General features: G+C 50.6%; 1 protein-coding gene across 1 annotated transcript; it reads left to right on the top strand.

The window, feature by feature from the left end:
* The first annotated feature begins 17,286 nt into the window (after nt 1-17,286).
* On the top strand, nt 17,287-25,359 carry LOC138582339 (inhibin beta C chain-like). The gene is made up of 2 exons (XM_069653581.1): nt 17,287-18,587; nt 22,193-25,359. The coding sequence occupies exons 1-2, from the start codon at nt 18,152-18,154 to the stop codon at nt 22,930-22,932; spliced, it is 1,176 nt and encodes a 391-aa protein (XP_069509682.1). The 5' UTR covers nt 17,287-18,151; the 3' UTR covers nt 22,933-25,359.
* Nucleotides 25,360-25,702: the final 343 nt, after the last annotated feature.

Consider the following 25,702-nt stretch of genomic DNA (forward strand, 5'->3'; position numbering starts at 1 on the left):
GCTGGCCTGCGTCGCATCTGGATAGGATCGATTGAAGGATAACATGCCCGCACCTAGAAAAACATGAATGCTAACATGGGCCACACCTAGAGTTGTGAACACCAGCCTGCGTGGCGCTCAGATGGAGTTGTGAATATTAGCATGCCCACACCTGGACGGGTCTCCAGACATTAGCCTGTGCCGCATCTGGGTGGGAGTATGAGTGTTGGCATGACCACACCTGGATGGAGTCCTGAGCATTGGCCTGCGCCGCCTCTGGATGGGAATGTGAGGGCCGGCAAGTGCCACACTCAGACAGAACTGTGAATGTTAGCACGGTAAAGGTCAGGTAACCCACTAACCAATATAAACTCAAACTCTGCATACTTATCTCACTCAAAAAACTCACACAACCATCTCTCCCACAACAAGCTGCACGCACTTCACAACACTGCAACAATACATAATCCGGAACAACAGCACATGCGGACTGACTCCGATCCGATACCCGCACCAAAGCTCAGCACCCGGTGTATACTGAGTTGAAGCTGCCAACAGAACACCATTCCTCTCACTATCCTACTCCCTTCTTCACCTTACTATCCCATCCCACCTTTATCGTTTACAGATCCGCCTGAGCACCTGGGACCAATTCCGTTGGTGACGGTGCGCGGTACAAATACCTTTGACATTTAACATTTAACATTTAACATTTAACATAGTAAAGAAGAAGACCAGGTTTGCATGCTCGACCCTAAGCTTAGCAGGGTACAACATGGAGTACTTCACTCCTAGATCCTGCAGCTTCTTTTTCACGGACAAGAAGGTTTTGCGCTCCTGTTGGATAGCAGTGAAAAAATCTGGGTAGAGGTGGATTCTGGAGGATCCCAGGAGGAGCTCGCACTTGATCCTTGTGGCACACAACAGGGCGTCTCTGTCGCGGTTATTCAGCACCCTCGCTATAACTGGGAGGGGAGGGGCTCATGGCTTGGGTTTGGCCGTGAGAGCTTGTGGGCTCTTTCAATAGCAAATTGTGGAGAGAGCTTTGGAGAGTCCAGCAGGGATAGGGGGGTTTGCTCCACACAGTCCTCCATGGGGCCTCCGATGTTGTCCTCCGGGATGCCGATGATGCAGATATTGTTGCATCTAGAGCTCGATTCTAGGTCCTCGTTCTTCCTGCTGACCTCTTGGATGCGTTTGGAGAGAGTGCTCACTTCGGCTCGGAGGGCGCCAATGTCATCTTCAGCGGCGCTAACTCTGTTTTCAACTTCCGTCACCCGGCCATCTGGTTTTTCCATGTGGGCCTTAATTGAACAGATAGTCTCACTCATGTCTTTCAGCTTAGAGTGGAGGGTGGTAACCCCTCTCGCATGTATTCAAAAATGTTTGGTCTGTCTTGGTTGTCAGCTGACGATGACTTGGTTGCCCCTGCACTGGTTGGGGTTCCGCTGATTTCTGCGTTGCCTTCGTGAACATATTGATGGTGCTCTGCTTCTTGTTGGTGCCCCTGGGCATGCTGCCCCAGTGCGCACCCGCTAGCTGTGGTTTCAGTCAATTTTCTGTGGATCTTACAGGTTTAGTCGCAGTTCACTGAGCCGCATGATAGCACCAAATGGGCCAATTCTGAACTGGGCAATGGGCCCCCGCACCTCCGCCGTCAGATCAGACAGTCACAGTAGGGTTAGGGGTGCTTGTCACTATTGGGTATGCACTGCATCATCTCATGAGTGGGCTGTGGCCTCCAACATAGATCTGACACTCAATTGGCCGTAGTATGCATCAACCGGTGCGCCCACTGCAGGTATTGGGACAGAAGCCAGTGAGGGGAGAGAGGCCTTGAGTATCAGCTGAGCAGCCCGGGGAGATGCGGGGGCAAGACCCACCCTGCAGGATGCAGCCGTGAGTATAGAACTGTCCCCCCTGTATCAGCAGCAGTCAGCTGTATGCAGCGGTGCTAGCAGGCCCCGTCAGACCCCAGAGCCGCACCTGCCTGTGCACAGTCACGGCGGGTCATACCTTGTGTGTTGTTGTTGGTTGGTCATGGGGTAGGAGACCCGTACGCAACGCGCCACATTCCTCCCATGTGGGATCCTCCGCCGTGTGGGCTCCGGCCGCACACGACCCCCAGCTCGCCGTTCAGCCGGGGGGGAGCGCCAGTTGCTCCCGGTGGGACCGCTCAAAGCCCGGCCCCAGCGGGTAATGGGCGGCAGGCAGGGTCACAGCTGGTGGGGCGGCCGTCGGTGAAGCCTGCCGCAGGATGGTGAAGAAGTTACAGCTGTTGGAGCGCACGAGTAGCGTGTCTATCCAGGCCAGCAGTGCCCGTCCCCCAACAGGCCTGCTGTGCCCTGGGCTCAGGTGGAGAACGTAGAGTGTCGCGTGGAGCCGCTCAGCGGCCGTTCCCAGTGGCCGCCAGAGGTGCTCTTCAGGCTTCAAAAGCTCAGTGGCTTAAGTTCATCCGGAGGCAGGATTTAGACATCAGCCGCAGGGACGGCACCAGGCAACATCAACCCAGTGTGGCCAGCAATCGCAGTGATCCAACAGTTTTATTTAGTAAAAAGGATGTCCCCAGCATGGAGCTCCTGCTCGAAGCAGCCATTTTCAGTCGTGCGCAACAGCGCCCCGTTTCAATCACATTTCTGAATAATAAACTGAGGATCTGTGACCATAAAAACACATTCTGTTTGAAAGTTACATAGGATAGATTGTTCAGCCATCCTACTTATGTTTTCTACAGACAAATCCAGAACCCAGTTTAATTTTTCAGTGACTTGATCCGTCCAAGACGTGAAAGAAGGACAGTACAGCTTCTCAAAATAGTCACACCACAACACTTACTTATAGGATTTAAAATCAGTTGGGCTTGTGATACCCCAGTGGTGTTGATCAAGGCCCAATAATTCCTTGAGTTCGATTCTTTCATAGCTGTTAACATAGCCTCACCATCATTTTGGTATTGGGCAGCACGATTTGAATCATCCAGTTCTTTTACCGCTGCTGACACCCTCTGTGTTCCTTAGCGTTTAGTGGAGACAGATTTAATTTCTTCATACCTCGGAATTCTTTATTCAGCTGTGATCTACGTTGTTTTATGGCCAAATCAAAAGTGTGTTTATGAGCCTCATTACGACCCTGGCAGAATGGGTTTAACGGCGCCGGTAAAGGTGCCGGCGCTGTTAAACCCATTCTGCCCTATTACGAAGTCCCCTTGCGGGACCCACTCTGGACGTCTGGTTTTACCAGACATCCTTAGCGGGTCCCACAAGGGGGCCAGCATGCTAACAATGGGCCCGTCATTTACGGGCCCGTTGTTTGCATGCTCCCCATTCCCATTGAGCCCTATAGGGGCTCAATGGGAATGGGGATGGTCCGGGTTCCCTGAATGGGAAAATACTGGGCCCTCCAAAGTCGGAATGGCCCGGTATTTCCCCATTCAGGGACCACGGACCCAGACCCGTGTTTGGAGGCAGCCATGCCCTTGTTATGGGTCCCATCCGGCTTTTGCCACTGCTTGCTTCATAATCGCCTGAAACTGGTACCTGCTGACATCCCTATGTATTAATAGCTGCCCGCCGACCTCCGGTCGGATGTCCAAAAATTCTTGTTGATGCATCTGGGACAGTGGTCCTTTTCTTTGATGCAATTGAGCTCTATCACTCTCCCCTTACCTGCCTGGTCAGTCTTGGATTTCTTTAATATTATGGACATTCCCTTGGTTCCCATGCTAATATCACTTTTTGCCAGGCCATCCCCCGCTGTCGTGTTCCTTGCCACCAGTTCCCCAATCCTGAATGCCCCATAATATGCCAGCGTGAATGCTGCCCTGAACAAAGCTGTTTGGTACCCACTGCTGCATATATTTCTAAATACTTTTAACAGGATTACTAGTTTTCCAAAATTCAGTGGCCTTCTGCTGTCTGGTTTCCTCCCCTCCAACCTTGCCCAACCTTTCATCGCATATTTTATTCTTGGGCTATCAGTTGGATCTGCTACCCCGATTACCTTCGTGGTGTAGGCCACCGCGGCTAGGTGTGCTGCCGCCCAACTCTTTCTTCTACCTTTGGCAAATGCCCCATCCAGAAATTCACACATTTTTCCGTTGAAATTTCACCCACATCTTGCACTCCTGTTTCTGACAACACATCTTTTACATGTCTTTCATACTGCTTACCCATTTTGTATGTTAGGGCATTCCTGGTCAATTTGTCCATGACCCGTTCCGTTTCCTGTGGGTTTCTCCTTTCTTTTGAGTCGACCTTGTGGTTGACCGTTTTTTCCCTTTCCAGTGCCAATAACGCGACCCATGCCTTCTGCGGCGTCGGGGTTCTCTCCTTGTCGACATCCTGTCTCAGCTCCCTGAACTTATTCCACTGCAAACGAGATAAGGCATCAGCCACTACATTTGCTTCCCCGGGGATGTGCCTCGCCCTTATGCATGCATTCATTTTTAAGCATTCCAGTGTGATTGCTCTCATTAATTCCAATACTATCGTACAAGAAGGGCTCCCTTTATTTAGCACGTGCACTACCGCCATATTATCCGACCATACTGCCAGTTCCTTGTTACTCAGCTCTTCCCCCCATGCGCATAATGCCACCCAGATTGGAAAGAGCTCCAGCAGCGTTATGTTCTTTGTGCATTCTGCCTCCTGCCATGATTCCGGCCATTTTTCTGCACACCACTTATTGCCCAATATCGCACCAAAACCCCCTGCTGCATCCGTGAACAACACCCTTTTCCCTTCATTGTTTACCGGTGATCGCCATATGACCGACCCGTTGAAAGACCTCAGGAATTCCGCCCAAATTTCTATGTCTTTCTTGATTCCTCCTCCTATTTGTACTCTGTGGTGCCCCAATTTGGTCCCCTTTGTCCTCAACTCAATGCTTCTTTGAAACACTTTCCCCTGCGGTATCACCCTTCCCGCAAAGTTTAGTTTCCCTGCTAATGCTTGCAGCTCTCTTACCGTAGCCTTGCTCCTCCCTTTCAGTTCTTCCATTCCTTTCAGTAAGTCTGTTACTTTGTCCTCCGGGATCCGGCATATCCCCTGCCTTGAGTCAATTTCTATTCCTAGAAATTGTATGACCTGTGTCGGCCCCATTGTTTTCTCCCTAGCCAGTGGAAAACCCCATTTGCTTGTTATTGCTATAAATTTGTCCAGCATTGCTTTGCACAGCTTCGATCCTTTCGGCCCTACAAACAAAAAGTCGTCCAGTTAATGCACGATCATAGCCTCCCCATCTCTTTCGTAACCGCCCATTGCAAGAATGAGCGTACCCTTTCGAAATACGCGCATGATATGGCGCACCCCATGGGTAGACATTTGTCGACAAAATAATCGCCCTCACACTGCATACATAGCCATTTCTGGGATTTGTTGTTGACTGGCAACAGCCTGAAGGTTGATTTAATGTCCGCTTTTGCCATCCAAGCCCCTTTCCCTGCCTTCCTGACTAATTCCACTGCTTCTTGAAAATTCGAGTAGGTTACTGTTGCCTCACTTTGCAAAATCCCGTCATTTACTGACGCCCCGGGGGGGGGGGTATGACAAATGGTGGATGAGCCTGTATTCCCCTTCCTCCTTTTTTGGGACCAGCCCCAGTGGTGAGCATATGAACTCTTTGAATGGCAACACTGAAAACGGGCCCCCCATGCTACCCAGCTCCACCTCCTTCTGAATTTTTTGGTTCACTATCTCCTTGTTTTCTATAGAAGATTTTAGGTTCCTGGGGATGTTCTGAGATCCTTGCCCCGTAACCGGGATGTTAAAACCCTCTTCAAAACCTCGTCTTATCAGCTGTGCCACTTCCTGATCTGGGAATATTTGGAGCCACCTTTCCATTTTCTCAATTTTCACTGGTGTTGCCCCCTTCCTGCCAAATTCCCTATTTCCGCTTCTTGTTGCTGCCGTTGCTGGTTGCTGCCGCTCTTGTGCATTTGGAGCTGCTATGGTCACCCTTACATCTTTCGCACTTGTGGCTGAACTTGCACTTCCAGCCCCAGCTGCATGGAACCCCTTTTGCAAAATTTCGACATTGGCCTGGCTCCACCCGTGCTGACCAGTTGCTCCCTGCTCCCGCTGCCACCTCCCTGCATCGTTGGTGGCAAGCTGCTTTGCCACCCTCTTTGTGAGCCATACTGCCTGTTCCGAGAATTCTGATCCTTTGATCTGTCATAACTATTTTCGTACCTTCTGTTATTGTATCTATAATCTGCCCTGTAGTCATTCTGCCAATACTGTCTCCTCTGCTGCCCTCCTGAGCCCCGTTCCCTGGTCTCCCATTTTTCTTTTAATACATTGCATATGTAGAGGTTACAATTTTCTTTGTCCCACCCCATGTCTGGAAAACAGTCCATCTCTTTTCTGAACTCGTGGTCATACTCCTGCCACGCATCCCCCCCGAATGCCTTGTATACCTTCAGCACCCTCTGCTGATATGCACATAGGGCAACCCCATCCTCTGGGAATTTCTGCAAAATGATTATCTGGAAAGCTGCCATCCAGTTATTGAAATTTCTCACTACTGATCCCCTCCTCAGTAAACCTTTCTTGTCCTCCTTAATGTCCTCTAATGCTACATTCATCCCTCTTTTCTGACAATCTAATAGTGCATAGATGTCAATTAATTCTTTTCTCCATATCTTCTCTTTTACTTTGTCGTTTATATACTTTGGCATTGCCTTCATGGACCTGCCCTGTGCATCCTTCCCCATTGTTGGTCTGCCATATTTAGTCATGATTGCCCCCCCTCTTTATCCGCTAACCCTTCTGCTGCTACCACTGGTGGTACCACCTGCTGTGTGTTCCCTGCCACTGATACTGCTGCTGCTGCTATCGGTGCTACTGGAGGTGGATTAGTATCTGTAACGCTCACCTGGCTCCCACGGAGGCGCTGGTCTGGTCTGGGTTGCTGTGGCCTCTTCAAGCGTGATGCGCAGAATTCGGACCACCGATTGAACAGGACCCCCAAATCTTGCTTGTCTGTTCCGTAACAATATCCTTCTGCAGATGAGAAAGGGGATTAACTGTCTGCGGAATAGTGTGCTTGCTCCCCCCTTTCCCCCTTTGTTCTTCTCTGACTTCCTCCAAAACCCCCGGTTTAAGCTCACCTTATGGTTTGGAAGGATGAACTCTCCATCCTGCTTCTGGTGCAGGGGCGCGCGTTCGTCCAGTTACTTCACTGGTTTTCAGAATGGCGCTGGCAAATCCACTTGACTTTTCTGAGCGATACGCCGTAAGTATGAAGATGCAAAAGTTCAAGTGTGAGCCTCCTTTTATGTTGTTTTTCCTGTCCTTTATTTCAGGTGCAGAACAAAGGCGATGCGTTGAGGGGCTAAATTGCCGGTGGTTAAATCAGGTGAGTTAGTGATGAGGGCGACCCCTCTAAATGTCTTTATAATTCCCCAGTAATGTCTTTGTCCTTTCCCCATAGGGGCCGGGGTGCGGTACCTGCCAAAGATGCGGCGCCGACCCGAGATGTGGAATGGTTCACCAAGAAAAGCCGGTAAGTAATATGGCTGAAAATTCGGCTTTCCTCTTGTGTTCCCTTGCTCACCTTTTGTCTCTTCTTCTCTCCCCTAGGTGCAGAGATGTGGCGACCGGTGCTGAGAGCCGCGATGGAGCCGGGCGGCGTCTCGGGAACAGGTGAGTGAAGCACGGCGCTGCAGCGAGCAACGCGGTGCTTTTAAATGGAAGTCTTCCTTCAGGAATGCTGCCGTGAAGATTCCGGATGCAGGTAAGAAGGTTGAATAAGTTCTTGGTTTTCACCTTTCTCTTCTCTTATTCCCTTACAGGTGTTCCAGGTTCGAGGCGGGCGTGGCTGGAGTCCAGGTGCAGGAGCAGACACAGTGAGCGTTCAGCTGCTGGGATGCAGAACAACGCGAAGCACGTGTGGCTGTCCGGGCATGGCTTAAATAGCCTTGGAAGAAGTTCCAGGTGAGTATTCTTCCACAGCCCCACCCAAGTAATAAAATAGTTCCTTCAGAAAAATAGTCCCTCCTAAGCCTCATTTGGCTTGGTTCTTCATGCAGCATGGTCTGCATCAGGTGAGTGTGCAGCATGGTCTGCTTCAGGTAAGTGCACCAAACACTTCACCTTATGAGCCTGGCGCCTAAGGCGCCAGGACTGATGTCCAACATGAGCCTGGCGCCAACGGCGCCAGGACAGAGTCCAAAGAGCCTCTATAAAGGGCCGCTGGCCTTTTACCCGGGGGCGTGATGCCTGCTCCCGGGGGTGCTGGGCCTGGCCTGGTGCTCCGGGGGTAGGCATCATGACAGCACTCCCCCCAAGGCCCCTCCCAAGGTCGTTTCCCCAGGAGGTTTCGGTTTGTTCCGGAAATTCCGATGGAACCTTTTTACTAGCCGAGGTGCATGTACGTGGTCGCTGGGTTCCCAAGATCTTTCTTGAGGCCCGTACCCCTTCCAATCAATTAGATAGAAAAGTTTTGATTTTGAGATCTTAGAGTCCAAAATGTTCTTCACCTCGAATTCAGGCTCCCCCTCTATCTGGATTGGTTCTGGTGGCTTTATTAATCTGGTTCCTGGTTGCACTGGTTTCAAAGGCGACACATGGAAAACGGGGTGAATCCGCATGTTAGCTAGTAGATCTAGCTTGACTGCCACTGGGTTAATTATAGCTTTGATCGAGTAAGGGCCTAAATACCTTGGATTAAAAGTCTGAGGTCCCTTGAGCGATAAGTGTTTGGTAGCCAACCATACTTGATCCCCTATTTGGTATGGAGGCGCCTCCTTTCGATGCAGATCCGCATTCTTTTTGTATTTCCCTTTGGCATGTTGTAAGTGTGCAGTAGCATCCTTGAAGGCTTGAGTAATCGTAGAATGCAAGTGGTCCACTGCGGGCATTTCGAGGCTCAAAGGTGAGTCCAAGTCTGAAGTACGAGGGTGATGTCCATATAGGGTATAAAAGGGGCTCTGACCAGTTCCAGAGTGTATCGAGTTATTGTATGCATATTCAGCCACCCATAAAATATCCTTCCAATTACCCTCCGATTGGTGCAACATACATCGTAGATATTGTTCAAGGGTCTGGTTCGTTCTCTCCGTCTGACCATCGGTCTGTGGGTGGTGGCTGGTTGAGAGTCTTATGTCGATTTGTGCCAGTTGACAACACTTTTTCCAAAAATGAGAAATAAACTGGCTTCCCCGATCGGAGATTAGTATGGACGGGAATCCATGGAGACGGATGATATTTTCGAGGAATTCCTTGGCAAGAACAAAAGCTGAAGGTAATCCTTTCAATGGAATAAAATGGGCCATCTTGGAAAATAAATCCACCACAACCAGAATAGTATTGTATCCATTACAAGAGGGCAGGTCCATGATAAAATCTAGTGACAAGGTGTGCCAAGGTGCTGGTGGAATGTCTAAGGGTTGAAGAAGACCGGCGGGTTTTGTTTTTTTACCTTTGTTTTGGGCGCAAACTCCACCGGACATCACGAAAGATTTAATATCCTTTTGCCAAGACGGCCACCAGAATTGTCGTTTAATTTTTTCCTCTGTTTTGGCAATGCCAGGATGTCCTTCCATCAGAGTATTGTGATGATGGGAAATAACCAGTTCTTGCAATTCCTTTTCTGGCAAAAATAAACGTCCTTGGAAGTAAGGTAAGCCATCGTTGATTGAAAAGGCAGACCCCCTTTTGATCCAATCCTGCAAGGCTGAAGAGTCCAGGAATAGTTTTACCCGTGCTTGAATGTCTTCAAGGGTTTGTAAGGTGGTTATCCCCAAGATTCTTTGTTCGGGAATTATCGGCACAGGTTCTGAGTTTGTGTCCATTTCTCCCATTCCAATTCGAGATAGCGCGTCCGCTTTGCCATTCTTACAGCCGGGACGGTAAGTGATTACAAAATCGAACTCAGCAAAGAATAAAGCCCATCGGAGCTGTCGTGAAGACTGAGCCTTGGCAGTTTTTAAATATTGTAAATTTCGGTGATCACGGTGATGGTATGCCTGGCGCCAAGAAGATAATGCCGCCAAGCCTTAAAGGCGGACTTAATGGCTAATAATTCCTTATCGGTGATTGCATAATTTATCTCCGGCGGCGAGTACTTTCTGGACCAAAATGCTACGGGGTGCAGTTGGTTGGTTTCGGGGTCTCTCTGAGACAGGACAGCTCCCATGACTAAGCTGGATGCGTCGGTTTCGACTATATATGGGAGATCAGGACGCGGGTGTTTCAAAATAGGTGCAGACTTAAATTTAGCTTTTAATTCCTGAAAGGCCTGCTCAGCTTCCTCGGTCCATTCAAAATGTTTATTCTTCCGCAAGAGTGCAGTGATGGGTTGCACCACCCGTGAAAATTCCGGGATAAACCTGCGATAAAAATTGGCAAAACCAAGCATGCTTTGGACACCTTTCACCGAACTAGGTGATGGCCATTTGAGGATGGCATCCACTTTCCGTGAGTCCATTCCGACCCCTTGAGGTGTCAGGATGAATCCAAGAAACTCAACCTCGGTGGTATGGAAAACGCATTTTTCCAGCTTTGCAAACAGTTTGTGCTGGCGCAATTTCTCAAGGACGGCCCTGACATGTTTTCTGTGATCTGATTCCGAAGAGGAGTACACCAGAATGTCATCGATATACACGACAACACAGACATCTATGAGTTCCCGAAGGACATCGTTCATGAAGAATTGGAAGGCAGCAGGCGCGTTGCACAACCCGAAAGGCATCACCTGGTATTCGAATAGTCCATATTTTGTACGGAAGGCCGTTTTCCATTCGTCGCCTTCTTTTACTCGTACCAGATGATAAGCCTCCCGGAGATCTAACTTGGTGTATATGCAAGCGTCCTTCACCTGGTCAAGGAGTTCAGGGATCAAAGGCAGAGGGTAACGATTTTTAACAGTTATCTGGTTCAATGCACCATAATCGATACAAGTTCTAAGGTCGCCTTCTTTTTTTGGCCCGAAGAACAAAGCCGAGGATGCCGGAGACTTTGACGGGCGAATGAAACCATTGGCTAGGTATTGATCTAAATATTGTCACAAATGCAGATTCTCCGGCTCAGTAAGGGCATAAATCCTGCTACAAGGGGGTTGTGCACCGGGCACCAGATCGTTTTGACAATCGTACGATCTGTGAGGAGGTAACGTGTTGGCCTGTTCCTTTTGGAAGACGTCCTGAAAGTCTTGGTATTCTGGAGGTAGTTGCATGGAGACAGAGGTTACTGATGCTAGACTGATCTTCAGATTTTCTGGGTAGCAGGTTCGTGCACACTCGGGAAAGGTTATTCTCTTAGCTCGTCAATCAATTCGAGGATTATGTGTCTCTAACCAAGGGATTCCGAGAATAACCTGAAACTGTGGAGCCTTGATTACATCAAACACAACTGCCTCCCGATGGCCGTCCGGACCTACAAGTGTCACCTCAGCTGTGGAATGTGTTACCGGTCCCGAGGCAATTTCGGTTCCATCAACTGTGGTGATGACATCTTTGCTGGTTTTAGGACGCAGGGGGAGGTTAATCCTGGGGACCAATTCACGATCCACGTAGTTTCCTATAGCCCCATTATCGATGTATGCCTTTATTGCATGCAACCGCTTAGGCTGTTCCGGATCTACGAGGACCATTGGCACAGTGAAATGCGAGGTCTGAGAGTTCGTTTTGAAGCGCGGCAAGCGGACCCCTACGCTTGTCGAGCGGGGTCGTTTCCCGATACAGAGGTTTCATGGGTTTTATCAGCGGCTCCTACCACCTTCCTGGGCGGCCTTGCCGGGCAATCTCGTAGAAAGTGTCCAGAGGATCCACAATAAAGACATAAGTGCATCTGCCGTCTTTCACGTTCCTTTTGAGTTAAAGGTCCTTTAACTCCTCCGATTTGCATTGGCTCAGAGGCTTCAGCCCCCTTGAGGTTAGCGTGGGTCTTGACTAACACCCGGGTCTCAAACTTGGACCGATCTGCTTTTCTGTTTTGCAGTCTGTGATCCAATTGGACCACTAGGTCTATATATTCTTAGCATTCTTGGGGCGGATTTACAACTTGGGCCAGGACATCTTTAAGTTCTCCGCGTAGACTTCGATAAAATAATGTGATTCTTTTATCCTCTGGCCACCCAGTTTCCACAATTAGTCTATTAAAGGTTGCAATGTAGGAAAGGAGGTCTTAATTGCCCTGTCGCAGAGATAGAAGTTCGTCATCTAGATCCTGCCCCTGGGAGTGACGAGCAAATAACCTTTCCATGCTTGCTTGAAATCCTTGAAAATCACGAAGAATCGGGTCATCTTGAGTTACCAGTGGAACTGACCAATCGGCAGCACTGCCGCTGAGATATGACAATACAAAGGCTACCTTGGTCTGGTCATTAGGGAAGGCCCCAGGTCTGCACAGGAAATGCAAACAACACTGATTCATGAATACGGCGAATCGTTTGGGGTCCCCAGCAAAGCGTTCGGGTGGGGCAAGCGGCATGTTTCCAGGTAGATTAATCTGCACCGGGTTACTGGAAAGCACAGGAGTGGGGTTCCCTCCGGAACCGGGTAAAGGAGTTTGTCCAGCTTGACCTTGCAAAAGCTTTCTAGCCAGGTCATCAGCTCTTTCCTTTGTTACAATCACTTCCCTCCTGAGAGCATTAGTCTCTTGACGAGCGGCGTGTACTTCGGCCCGTAATTCCTCCAGTAGTTGGGCCAACTGGTCAGTCTCAGAAGTTTCCATAGCACCTGGGTGGGAATTTGTAGGAAGGCTTCGCGTTCTGTAACGCTCACCTGGCTCCCACAGAGGCGCTGGTCTGGTCTGGGTTGCTGTGGCCTCTTCAAGCGTGATGCGCAGAATTCGGACCACCGATTGAACAGGACCCCCAAATCTTGCTTGTCTGGCCCGTAGGAATATCCTTCTGCAGATGAGAAAGGGGATTAACTGTCTGCTGAATAATGTGCTTGCTCCTCCCTTTCCCCCTTCGTTCTTCTCTGACTTCCTCCAAAACCCCCGGTTTAAGCTCACCTTATGGTTTGGAAGGATGAACTCTCCATCCTGCTTCTGGTGCAGGGGCGCACGTTCGTCCAGTTACTTCACTGGTTTTCAGAATGGCGCTGGCAAATCCACTTGACATTTCTGAGCGATACACCGTAAGTATGAAGATGCAAAAGTTCAAGTGTGAGCCTCCTTTTATGTTGTTTTTCCTGTCCTTTATTTCAGGTGCAGAACAAAGGCGATGCGTTGAGGGGTTAAATTGCCGGTGGTTAAATCAGGTGAGTTAGTGATGAGGGCGACCCCTCTAAATGTCTTTATAATTCCCCAGTGATGTCTTTGTCATTTCCCCGTAGGGGCCGGGGTGCGGTACCTGCCAAAGATGCGGCGCCGACCCGAGATGTGGAATGGTTCACCAAGAAAAGCTGGTAAGTAATATGGCTGAAAATTCGGCTTTCCTCTTGTGTTCCCTTGCTCACCTTTTGTCTCTTCTTCTCTCCCCTAGGTGCAGAGATGTGGCGACCGGTGCTGAGAGCCGCGATGGAGCCGGGCGGCGTCTCGGGAACAGGTGAGTGAAGTGCGGCGCTGCAGCGAGCAACGCGGTGCTTTTAAATGGAAGTCTTCCTTCAGGAATGCTGCCGTGAAGATTCCGGATGCAGGTAAGAAGGTTGAATAAGTTCTTGGTTTTCACCTTTCTCTTCTCTTATTCCCTTACAGGTGTTCCAGGTTCGAGGCGGGCGTGGCTGGAGTCCAGGTGCAGGAGCAGACACGGTGAGCGTTCAGCTGCTGGGATGCAGAACAACGCAAAGCACGTGTGGCTGTCCGGGCGTGGCTTAAATAGCCTTGGAAGAAGTTCCAGGTGAGTATTCTTCCACAGCCCCACCCAAGTAATAAAATAGTTCCTTCAGAAAAATAGTCCCTCCTAAGCCTCATTTGGCTCGGTTCTTCATGCAGCATGGTCTGCATCAGGTGAGTGTGCAGCATGGTCTGCTTCAGGTAAGTGCACCAAACACTTCCCCTTATGAGCCTGGCGCCTAAGGCGCCAGGACTGATGTCCAACATGAGCCTGGCGCCAACGGCGCCAGGACAGAGTCCAAAGAGCCCCTATAAAGGGCCACTGGGCTTTTACCCGGGGCGTGATGCCTGCTCCCGGGGTTGCTGGGCCTGGCCTGGTGCTCCGGGGGTAGGCATCATGACAGTATCTTGTGGTACCCCCTCTGTGTTAGGGATCACAGGTGCCTCCTGTGGTGCTGGTGCCGAAGTTTCTATGGGTTCTTCGCCCTTTCCCTCCTCTTGTGCCCTAGAGCCCTTTCGCTTTTCCTTACTTACAACGCCCTTCCATTTGACCCAAGCCCTTAAGTGATCCCTTTCTTCATCATCACTGCTCTCTGCCACGGATGAGGAACACCCCTGCACCTCCCTGGGATCCCTCTGGTTTCTGCCCCTCCTGCCACTGGTTTTGGGTGACTTACCCGTACCCGTGACACAAGCTTTCAACATTTGTACAATTTTTTCCCCCACATCATTATTCACAGTACCTTTGTTTTTTTCCTTCTTCTTCTTCTTCCTGGGAGCCTCCTGCTTGTCCTGCGATCTCCTCGGCTCTTCTCTCCTCCTCTTCTGCCCTTGCGGCACTGCATCTTCTCCCTCACTGTTGCTTGACTCCTCGATCAGCAAAGGTGACATTTTCCTTGCCCTTTCCTCCTTTTGCATCACTTCCAGCACCCATTGTGCTCCATACTCTTTTTCTGCCTTTTTTGCCCATTCGCTGAATTCCTGTGCCCTCTTTGCCCTTTCTTCTGCCATCCTTCTTGTTTCATTTCTTCCTTTCTGTTCTGCTGCTTTCCTTTCGATTACACTGTCGCACACCTGTTCTTTTCCTTTGTACTGCCTTTTCGCGTCTTCTCTTGTCTCCCCGTGGCTTCTCCAACTTGTAATGTTTCCTTTAATACCTCTTTTCAGAGTGTTTTCGCTATTCCTGTGAGTAACTGTTCCTTTAAATTGTGGCTTTTCCTTTTCCAGTCACGTGATTCGAAAAACTGTGCTTGCCGTAGCTGTTCCTTTGCATAGCAGCTTTTTTTTTTCTTTTTTCCCTTTGTCCTTGGATTATAGCTCAGGTCCCCAGTATTCCAATAACCAGTACTTATCCGTTGCGCCACTGAATAGATCTTAAAATCTGTTCGTGTCACCTTAATAGCTTTTTTTTCGAACCTTGCCGCTCCTTATCTAGGCCACACCCCCTTTGCCGCGCCTTCTTGTTTACCCGCTATTCACGTTCGCGGGCTTTCCCTTTGTAGCTAGCGCTGATGCGCCACCCCACTTCCTGGGCTTGTGACGGACACCTCGGCCGCCTTGTGTTGATTCGGCCCCTCTTTCCTGCTTCCTGGGACTCCCTCGCCTCGTCGGACTCCTTCACGGTCTTCGTGCTGCTTCTCCCTTCTCCCGGCGACTTTCCGCTGGGCTGGTCCTCGCTCCGTGGATGCCGACCGCGCGCCACTTCCAGGTCCTGCTGCCGCGGGCTATGCAGCCCCTCCTTCCTGCTATTTTGGCTGATCTTCCTGATGCAGATCCCCGGCTCTTCCCGAAGACCCGCCTGCAGCCCGCTCCTCCGCGTACCCGGAAATCTTCGTTGCACGGCCCCACTGTTCCGTGACAGGCTGAATGCTGCCTCAAATGTAAGTCCTGGACCGAAAAGAGCAAGGCAAAAGCTTGTAAACCTGCAAGAGTGAACAAATGCTTTTTCTTTTCCCCTTCCACCAGGCCCTAGGAGTTTACCCGAGAGAGGTGAGCTCCTTGCCTGGTTTGTGCCTCCTATCTTTTCCTGGGGGTACTTATACCCCCCAACCCCTTTGTTCTTCCTTTGGGGGCCGGGCTTCCCCCGGCCCCCTCTGTTGCTAGAACTCACACCTCTCCCAGGTTTCATTTCCTGTGCTTCCTGTCCTTTTGTTTCGTGGGCGCCTTTTTGCCGCCCTTCCCCACGGCTTTCGTGCCGTTTCACCCCCAAACCGCGCCTAACCTCCCGGGCCCTTCATCGTGTCGTCATTCTGACGGCCCGGGGCCTGGGTCATCAGGCAGAGTGCCTAGACAGCAGACAGCCCACTTCCAGCCCACTTCCCCGGAGCGTGTGCGCAGGAGCGCACGCTCTCAGCTTTATAACAGATTTTTCAAAAAGGGGGCGTGGCCAAGTGAAGATCCAATGGCAAACGCAATGACGATCAGGCAGAGTCCCTAAACAGCAGACAGCCCACTTCCAGCCCACTTCCTCATAGCGCGCGCCAATATTGTTTCAACCAATATCACAATAAAACATTTTTAAAAATTCAATGTGAGAAAACCGCAGGTAAGATGCATTGCCATAAAATGTCGGTTTGCTTGATATATGATCAAAAATATACATGCCCCATCTTTTGGACAAATACAATTCCTGAGAGAACTTGCCCTTTAGTGGTAGAAAAGACGGGGTAAAACACTTTACTTAATAAATTAGCATCAAAAAATGAAAATGAATGCAACGAGTGTCAAAACTGTCGCCTCATTGATGGAAAGCTTCATTCTGTAACTCCCCAACTGAGTTAACTGTTCGCTGCAGGCAGCCCTTGCCATGTCAGTTGTGGGGTTCCACAGGTGGTGTTAAGGCATGGCTCATCTTAGGCCAGTGCAAGGCTCTTTTGGGAATATTTGCATATGCCACTTCTCCCCAAACTCACACTCTGTGTCCCACTTACTTGCTTGCTTTGAAGGATGGCAGTCGAATAACCCATAACTTTTTACCCAGGGGACTCAACCAGAGTTCCTGGAAGCCTTGCACTTTCCAAGGGAAGTTGCAGGACTGAGGTGGTTCCAAGCCCGCTGCGAGGAGACCTTCGCCCCCAGCTCACAGGCCTTGCAAGTGAAGGTGAAAGTGTAAACCAGCAAAAAACCTCCAATGACTAGAAAAAATATGGTTGCAAAAATGGTTTGGGAAGGCGGAGACGGAATGCGCTTTGCATAGGTTTTAGGTAACCCTGTGACCGGAAGGGAGTATGGGTCGCGTCGCTGTGTGACAGATTTACCAGACAGAAGGTGGACGTTGACCCATTTCCTTGTCGGATGGACCCGTGGTGCGCGCGCACACGCACCTGAGAGTAATGCATGAAATGTCATCCTGTGTGTGGCGTCATCCTCTTTTCCCGGCTGACCTTAGGGTACATGTGGCAGGGAGGAGGGACACAGCCTATGCTTTACCTGCTGGAACTGGACGCCGCTCGCCTCGTGCAGGTGTGAGCTGCTGGCAGGGGACTGATAAAGAGCGGGAATCCGAAGTCCGCTGGGTGGGGGAAGGACCCGAGAACGTGGGGGGCGGGGACAGGTGCTTGGGACACCCCCCAGGTGGCAGGACGACTGCGAGCGGCTGCTGGCATCGGTGCACGCACGGGACTGGCAGCACTATAAAGAGGGCTCTGCAAGCAGCCCTGCACTGTTTAGGTGTACGGACTCCCACCCTGACCACGAACCCGGGCTAGGGAAAGTCCGCACACTGGGCGCTGCAGCGGAATAATATTGCAAACACTGAGACCATCCACTGAATATTATTCCGAAAGCTCCGTGCTTCTTCCTAATATTCGCCAAACCCCGAGTCTTTACGCGGGCTATCCAAGCGCAAAACTATTCCGAACTCTGGGTCCTGCCCCCGAATAACGTGCAGAACTCTGCGTGCGGCAGCTGAATCACACTTCAACCCGGCCGCCGTCACTGTGGAGAAAGGAAATGCCGAACGCTGCTCTTCCAGCTGATGCCCCCCGCGCTTCCCGGCTAATTCTTCAGTCATAAATCCGGCTGCAGCCTGACACATGACTCCTAAAGCTGGGCTGGTGCTTATTTAAAGCTGGTGGGTGCTTCAGGGCGGGAAGGGGCACCGTGAGAGCCGAAGGAGAGCTGCGGAGCAGCAGAAGCACGGCCAGGACGCACCACCCATTAGAACTCCTCTGAAGGCCCTAGTGGTCTATTGTCTGTAAGACCTCCCCATTCTGCAGCCTCGCTCTCTGATGCCTTTCCAATATTAAGAACTCACCGTTCTCTTCCCAACAAGTCTTCTTTCTATTTTTAATAAGAACTCATTGGTCGGTTGCCCATAAGAATTGATCACCTTATACCCAATGAGAACTTCTAATTACAGTCCCAAGGTTCACTCTTCTTTCCATTTGACTTGAATTCACCCCCGTCCGTGTGTCTGTCCCACACCCACCGGCCATCACCAGGAGTCAGCCATGTCATTGAGTTGGACGCCCCAGGGTGCTATGGGGTGGCAGTGCCAGGGGGCATGGCTGTGCCTGCTGCTGCTGGTGGCGATCTCCTCAGCCCGCAGTGTCGCCAACCCAGGGGAAGAAGTGGATGGGCCAGAAGAGTCTGGGAAGGAGAGGAAGCCCGGCTGTCCGCTGTGTGGAGTTCTCCCGACCCTAGCACCCGAGGAGGAGTGGCGCATCCTGACGGAGCTGGCCAAGCAGCAGATACTAAGCAAGCTGCACCTGAAAGAGCGACCCAACATCACCCACCCGGTGCCACGAGTGACGGTGGCCAACGCTCTACGAAGGCTGCACCCAAGCAAGTCCAGGCTGGACGGGCTCCTGGGCCCATCAACCGGGGACAACCAGGTCGACGGGCAAGACGAGCAGGGCTATGAGATAATCAGCTTTGCAGAGTCAGGTGGGTGAGCTGCAATGTCTACTTATAGCTTGTTATTTACATGGCGCTTAAAACACAATGTTTGATTATTCCTTCACTAGGCACCCGGTAGCATCATTTACAGGTCTTCCCTAGTGGCCCCTGTAAATCAAGTTCTGCTGATATTTTCTGCTGTAGTATGTTAAGGTTTGTTGCGCTATGTTAAGCTATGCTGTTATACGCTATAGTATGCAATCTAGGATGTATACTGCCAACCACATGACCCGAGATGCCCTACATGCCAAGTAGCAAGTGAAGATACCTAGTCTTAGATCCTGGGGTATGTAACTGGGATCCCCCAATCACGGAAAATTGGGGGGCAGCAGCGAAGTGACCCCTGTGTGGTAGGGGAGTGCCTGAATTCTTCCACTCAGATTCTGATGGCAGAGAGCAGCGGGCCCCATCGACATAAATGATCTTATGGGACACAAATGGCCAATATTCGGACATGTCTTGGCGCTAAAAGACCACTAATTAGTGGCAGGGCCAGTTTAAAACCCTATCACCCTAACAATGCAATCCTTAGAGTTCATGGAGATCGTGGTAGGGTCCAGAGGGAATCCAAATCTATGCGAAACTGTGTGAAAATCTACAGAAATATGTTTCATAATTCTGTGGGGTCACTAATTCCATAGTCAAAGAGGGGACATCTGCTGGAACTGTCCAAACATTTCAACATCTACATGTGATATCCAAAATCTGCAGAGAATTTCCAAAGTCTGTGCTTATTAGACAGAGATTCAGAGATATCGGAGCTGGACACTCGAGCGCAGCGCTTTCGCTGCACTTTGAGCGCAGGTCCCTTTGAGGCGCGCCCTGTTGGCCACCACTCAGTGAACAATTAGATTGGTCGACGGTGCTTGGCAACCTATTTGGTCATGGAGCGTTCACTTGCATTACAGCTCCATGCACGGAGTGGCTAGTACTTGTTTCAATAAAATGTCAACCAAAGCACTGTATTTTTCGATGCATTCGGCAGACAATATATTTTTAAGCAAACATCAATATCCAGGCGCGTTGGTCCCTGGGTTCCCTCGGAAGGGCTCCAACCAAACAAGGCGTACTAAGACCCTTACACTCCAAATCTGGCACTGCAGTCCCCCTCCTTCCAGAGCACTGTACTGCAACAAGTGCAGAACAATTATGTCGCCCATTTGTTTGTTATGGTATTTAAATAAGATACCATTATAACGTCTTGTCAGTGTTCATACCTGCAACCCGCCAGCTCCCAGGTAAATGACTCGCTGCAAAGGGGCTTTCTCTTCGGATTTATTGGCAAATGAGGGAATGTGCACTTAACCTTTAAGAATCCGTATGTGTATACCCACACACAACCGCACACTAGACAATGAAGTCCTTCATAGCAGTGAAAACTTCTGAACTGCCCACCAGTGCCATCGTCTAACAAGTTATGCCAACAGAGCCAATGTCCCACACTGAGCATCACTGTCAGCGCCCAACACACCGCCACCCATTGCTATATCCCACTTTGCCGACCGATGCCAGCTCCTGACACTGGCCATCAGTGTGAGCTCCCAACACTGCCCATCAGTGCGAGCTCCCAACACTGCCCCCCATTGCTATATCCAACATGGCCAACCGATGCCGGCTCCTTACACTGCCCATCAGTGCGAGCTCCCAACACTGCCACTCATTGCTATATCCCACATGGCCAACCGATGCCGGCTCCTTACACTGCCCATCAGTGCGAGCTCCCAACACTGCCACCCATTGCTATATCCCACATAGACGACTGATGCCAGCTCCTGACAGTGGCCATCAGTGCGAGCTCCCAACACTGCCACCCATTGCTATATCCCACATGGTCGGCCATTGCCAGCTCCTTACACTGCCATCAGTGCGAGCTTCCCACCATATCTGGCAGGGAGAGAACCTCACACTGCCCTAAAGTGCACACTTCTCACTGACCCCATATTCCCTTTGCACGCAGGACGCCAGCTGTCGCTCCACTCAATGCATCGATGGTGGCGCCCAAATCTTGGACACAGTCGACTTCGAGGGCATCAGCACATATTACTGCCCTCTAGCGGCAGCTTCTCTGACCTGCCACCAGTGCCAGCTGTTGACACTGCCCACGAATGGAAGCGCCCTTCGTCGCACGTATGCGTGGGATTTTTACAGCGCTAGCCGAGTTGCTGCCTTCTCATGGCCAACCCTGAGTGCTGAAGCTGGCAACAACTGGGCCACGTGGAACTCATTTGCGATGGTGGTGTTGGGATAACCAGGATAGGACGTGGCACTTAGCATTTGGGTAATTCAGGGTCAATGTGCACCAACAAGTAGCGGTGCTATGTTCCCGTTACTCCGCCCACTGGCCCACGAACCCACATCATCCCACGCACACTATACACAGCAGCACACTCCTCTAGCGGAGTCCTGCCTTTACACCACCCCACCACTTTCTTTTTACAATTGCACAACCAAGACTGAAAGAAACACAGCGAAGGAAATTGCATCTTAATTGTCGACCACATCATGACGCTTCATACAAACTCCACTTTCTAATGACGGGTCATTCACACCGGCCGACGGCTAAACCCCCACCTCCCACACACACACATTGTCTGCACACATAGCAGTGCATGCAGCAAATTAACGCCAATGGTGGTTAAATAGAGAAGACAAAGGGCAAGCAGGGCTATGTTGCAGCTCTGGAATGGCCTTTGTGTCCCGAATGGGCTACTGTTTAAATAAACATGCATCAGCGCGTCGACAAGTTCGCTGCTGGGCATGTGACGTGAGAGCATTCCCAGCAGGTTCCAGGTTCGAATCCTCATTGAGGAGGCAGAAAAAAAGCCCAAGTGCCCCTTGGCTGCTATCCAGCAACGTGTCTGAGTGCAACAAAAAGCAAGGGACGAATGGCTGATTTTACCAAAACGTAGAGGAACACATACCCCTTAGTCCCCGTCCACTACGAACTTGAAATGTGAGAAACAAACTTCCGCTAATCTCTTGTCTTTGATCTACCCCAATCCCTCATAGGGCAAGGGGCAGAAACACAGGAGTGTCCACATGGAAGTCAGCCATCTTTGTATGGGAACAATTAGCCTCGTATTGGTGGTGGGCACTATCTAGAAAGTACTGTACATGCTAGTGGCAGAACGTGGGACAGCAACGGAACATAATGTCAAAAAGCCAGTGTGAGTTGAAGAGCCTGGGACAGAGCGGGGCCTCCAGGTGCTGCATCATGCCTGGGACCAGCGAGACTGTGGCCCTGACTCTCACAAGCGTTTTATAATGGCCCAATCCCATCGGAAAATGCACTGTGAACCAGGCCCTCTGGCTCTACTGGTCTATTCTTGCTGTCCGTTCGTATCTGGTAACCCGGCTCTCAGCCCCTCAGCTCCCCGGGCTGTTCAGGGTGCCCTGTGTGTGGCCCATTGCTCATGTGTTTGGAACTCTGATATTATATTTTGTATTTCTGAATGATTCCAGTACCTCACAGAGCTCTGAGGCAGCTGTACAGTGTGGTTTTAGCACTATTTAAAACAGAAGCAAACAATCACAATGCATACAGTGGACGCTTTTTAGCTGTGATAATAATCATGGCTTTCCTTCTTTTATAGATTTCTCAAATTCCACCAATGCCAGACTGACCTTCCACTTTACGAGCGACCGGGCCCAGGACGTGCTGGTCCTCCATGCACACCTTTGGCTCTACTTCAAGTCTCAGCGGGGAAGCTCGTCCAACGTCACTGCCCGGTTGTACCTGAGCCGCCCCGGGCAGGCGGATCGGATCCTGGTGTCCGAGCGACAGCTGGAGGTGACATGGGGCGGCTGGCACACCTTCCCCCTGACCTCCGCATTGCAGGACTTCTTCAACCGGGGGGACAAGGTGCTTCAGCTTGAGCTGGAGTGCGAGGGTGGGCGGAGCCTGGTGCTCAACTCCAGCGAGGCCCACCAGCCCTTCATGGTAGCTCAGGCCAAGGTGAGAGATGCGGAACACCGCATGGCCAAGCGCAGCCTTAACTGCGACAAGAACTCCAAGCTGTGCTGCCGCAAGGACTACTACGTGGACTTCAAAGACATCGGCTGGAATGACTGGATCATCAAGCCCGATGGCTACCAGATTAACTATTGCATGGGGTTGTGCCCCTTGCACATCGCCGGTGCCCCTGGCATGGCGGCCTCCTTCCACACTACGGTGCTCAACCTCATCAAGGCCAACAACATCAACACATCCACCAGCTCCTGCTGCGTGCCCACCAAGCACAGGGCACTGTCCATGCTTTACTATGACAAGAACCTCAACATCGTCCAGATGAATATCCCCAACATGATCGTGGAGGCCTGCGGGTGCAGCTGAGGTCTTCCCACCTCTCTGTACTGACTTGAACCTTTTCTCGCATAGGAGCGAGACAGGGAGAGATCAGGGTGCTGGCTGATCCCACTGCAATGCAATAGAGGCAATAAACGGAGACTAAAATGGCCAGCATGGACAATCGCCATCAGAAGACCTTGAGATGCTGTGATGTGGATGGTGTCTGTCGAGTTGCTTCCTAATCTCAGTTCTTGGTGGCGAACATTGTATGACAAGCGGCTGCTGGGGTTGAGAGCTTGGTTTTTTGGGGGTGGCCTGGGTGGGAGAAAGGCACTTTTAAAGACACTTTGTGGGAGACACGCCATTGCATATGATCAAAGACGATGCTGGGGAAATCAATGCTCGTATCCTGTGACAGCCGAATGCCAGATAATGCTGTATGCCATTGGTTTGGGGAGGAAGGGGGATCACAGTAGGAGGGGTAACGAGTGCTGGTCACACAACCCTTGAAACAGCATAAGTCACAGATTGTTTTATGTGGGTTTGGGAAATGGGTGGTATCAAGCCTTGATTTTGGAAGGAAATACTATGCTATCCCTACTCTTCCTAACAAGCCACACAGCTTAAGACTGATGTACATCGGCAGGGAGATCAGGGGGGATCTGAAGTCCCAGGAACTCTGGAGCTCTCTGGGCTACGCTGTGTCTTTTGTATGCTTTTTCTACTGAGCAGCAAAATGGGAGTGTGCCTAGAAGTGGGGTTTGCCCCAGTAAAGCACTTTATGAACAATGAATACTAGCTGGAGATCTCAAAATGCAGAGATCTCCTCGCTAAGGCAAGGTTTTGACATGACATTGGGCATGCACCATGGATAGGGTAAGGACCATTCCATCCCCCTTCAAGGTGATACGGTAAAGACTGTTGAAGTACTCTGGAGAACCCTAGAGCAAGGGCCAGTAAGGATCCTCAGTCGACAACAGTTACTTGAGGACAACAGAGTGCTCAAGCGAACCAAAGATGTCCATTGATGTTCCAGAGAGGAAACTAGACAAGGGCCATTGAAGTGTTCCTAAGAGCTATAGTCCAAGGCCAAGAACGGTCCTGAAGAAAGGGTTAATGAATTTCCCTGGCAAGCTAAGGACTCAAAGTAAATGAGGGTTGCCAAGTGAGGACCATTAACGTGTGATATGGTTATATGAAGAAATGGAGACTGCACAGTAAGGTCCTGGAAAACAGTAGATGAAGGATGTTAAAGTTCTCTGGAGATCTGTGGAGTAAGCACTATTCAAATTCCCAGGAGGTTTCTAGAGCTGGGACAATGGAGCTCCCTGGCAAATCGCAGCGCTTAATGACCTGCTATAGTTTGCCACGGGCCTGCCCACTGGGAGGAGATGCATAGAAAGGCCACACATGGTTAGTGCGCCAATCCATCCTTGCCCTGATGCACTGCAGGAAACCTGCACACAGAGTAAGCGCCCGGTGGAGCGCTTCCATCCCCCCGCCCCTGTACCGGCCTGAAATTGCTTTTAGGTTGTGCACATGCGTCCATTTTAAGCATCTACTTTTCTTGCGTTCACTTGTTCAGTGTGTGAGATTGGGGTGGGGGGCAGGCCCTTGACCAGCCTTAAAGCATGCCTACTACATGTGTGAAAACAAGAGACACTGAATCTATCTACAGACGTAATTGCCTTATAAAATCTTACTGCAGCGTTCCTTGAAAAACCCTGATTCTGTACTCCCGCCTGCTGTTTGCAGTGCCGCTTCACACGATACTGATTCGGAGGAAGGGTAGGCTGAATTCAGTACTGTAGTGCTGTAAATTCAAAGGAGCAGACAGTGCGAAGTCCAGAGACATCCCGTGTGACATCCTTCAGGGTGACCTCCCCATTTCTGTTCACTGCTGCCATCCATTAATGCCTGGTCGTCGGATCACACTGCACGAACACACCAGCAACGCCAAGGGCTGTTCTGAAAAGGCCCGCGCCTGATGCTCCATATCATGCTGTGCACTGTATCTAGAAAAATGCTCCTGAGGTGGGGTGCCGCAGTAACTGGCTCAGAAAGACAGATTTCCTATTTCCAATACGTGTTAAATGGTGGATCAAACATTTCCAGGCATGCAGGCTAGGACAAAATAGGAAACGCGAGAGTTTGCACAGTTCCTACACACCACTGCATCCTTCCAACAGCAGCAACATCGGTGCCCAACCCAGGTGAGGTTGCAAGAAGTGGGGTCAAAAAAAGGGCTAAAGGAGGCAGGTGAGGGAGTCAAATCAGAACCCCATATTTATTGAGAATAATGGAGGAAATCCAACCACCTGTTGCTCGGGCATGCTGCCATGTGTGTGAAATGATGGGCCGGCACAGCGATGCCCTGCCCTCCAGCAGCTGCTGCTGGAGAACATTTTATACTCCGCCTTGAAGGCGGGAACTTATTTGTATTGGTATATTATATTTTATTACGTGGAGAATGTGCAATAAACTAATTATTTCACTTTGAAGCAGTGCCGCCACAGTGCCTTCTCTTCTGAGCCCTTTGCAGAAAATGAGTGGTGTTGAGCCTAGAGCACGGGTCTGGAACCTGCGGCTCTCCAGATGTTTTGGACTAGGACTCCCATGATCCTTTACAATTGAGTATGCTGGCTGGGGCTGTTGGAAGCTGTGCTAAAGGTATCAGACCCCTGGCCTACAGAGACCGCTGTGCTGGATGGTGGAACCAGGAGAATTCTTGAAAAGGCTCAGAGGCCAGAAGATGCTGGAATGTTCTGGAGGTGTATGTGGTATGGAGAGTGAGCTAGGTTTTGACTGATGTATT

Source organism: Ambystoma mexicanum, chromosome 3q (assembly GCF_040938575.1).
Source record: "Ambystoma mexicanum isolate Mex_15411 chromosome 3q, UKY_AmexF1_1, whole genome shotgun sequence".
Lineage (NCBI taxonomy): Eukaryota > Metazoa > Chordata > Amphibia > Caudata > Ambystomatidae > Ambystoma > Ambystoma mexicanum.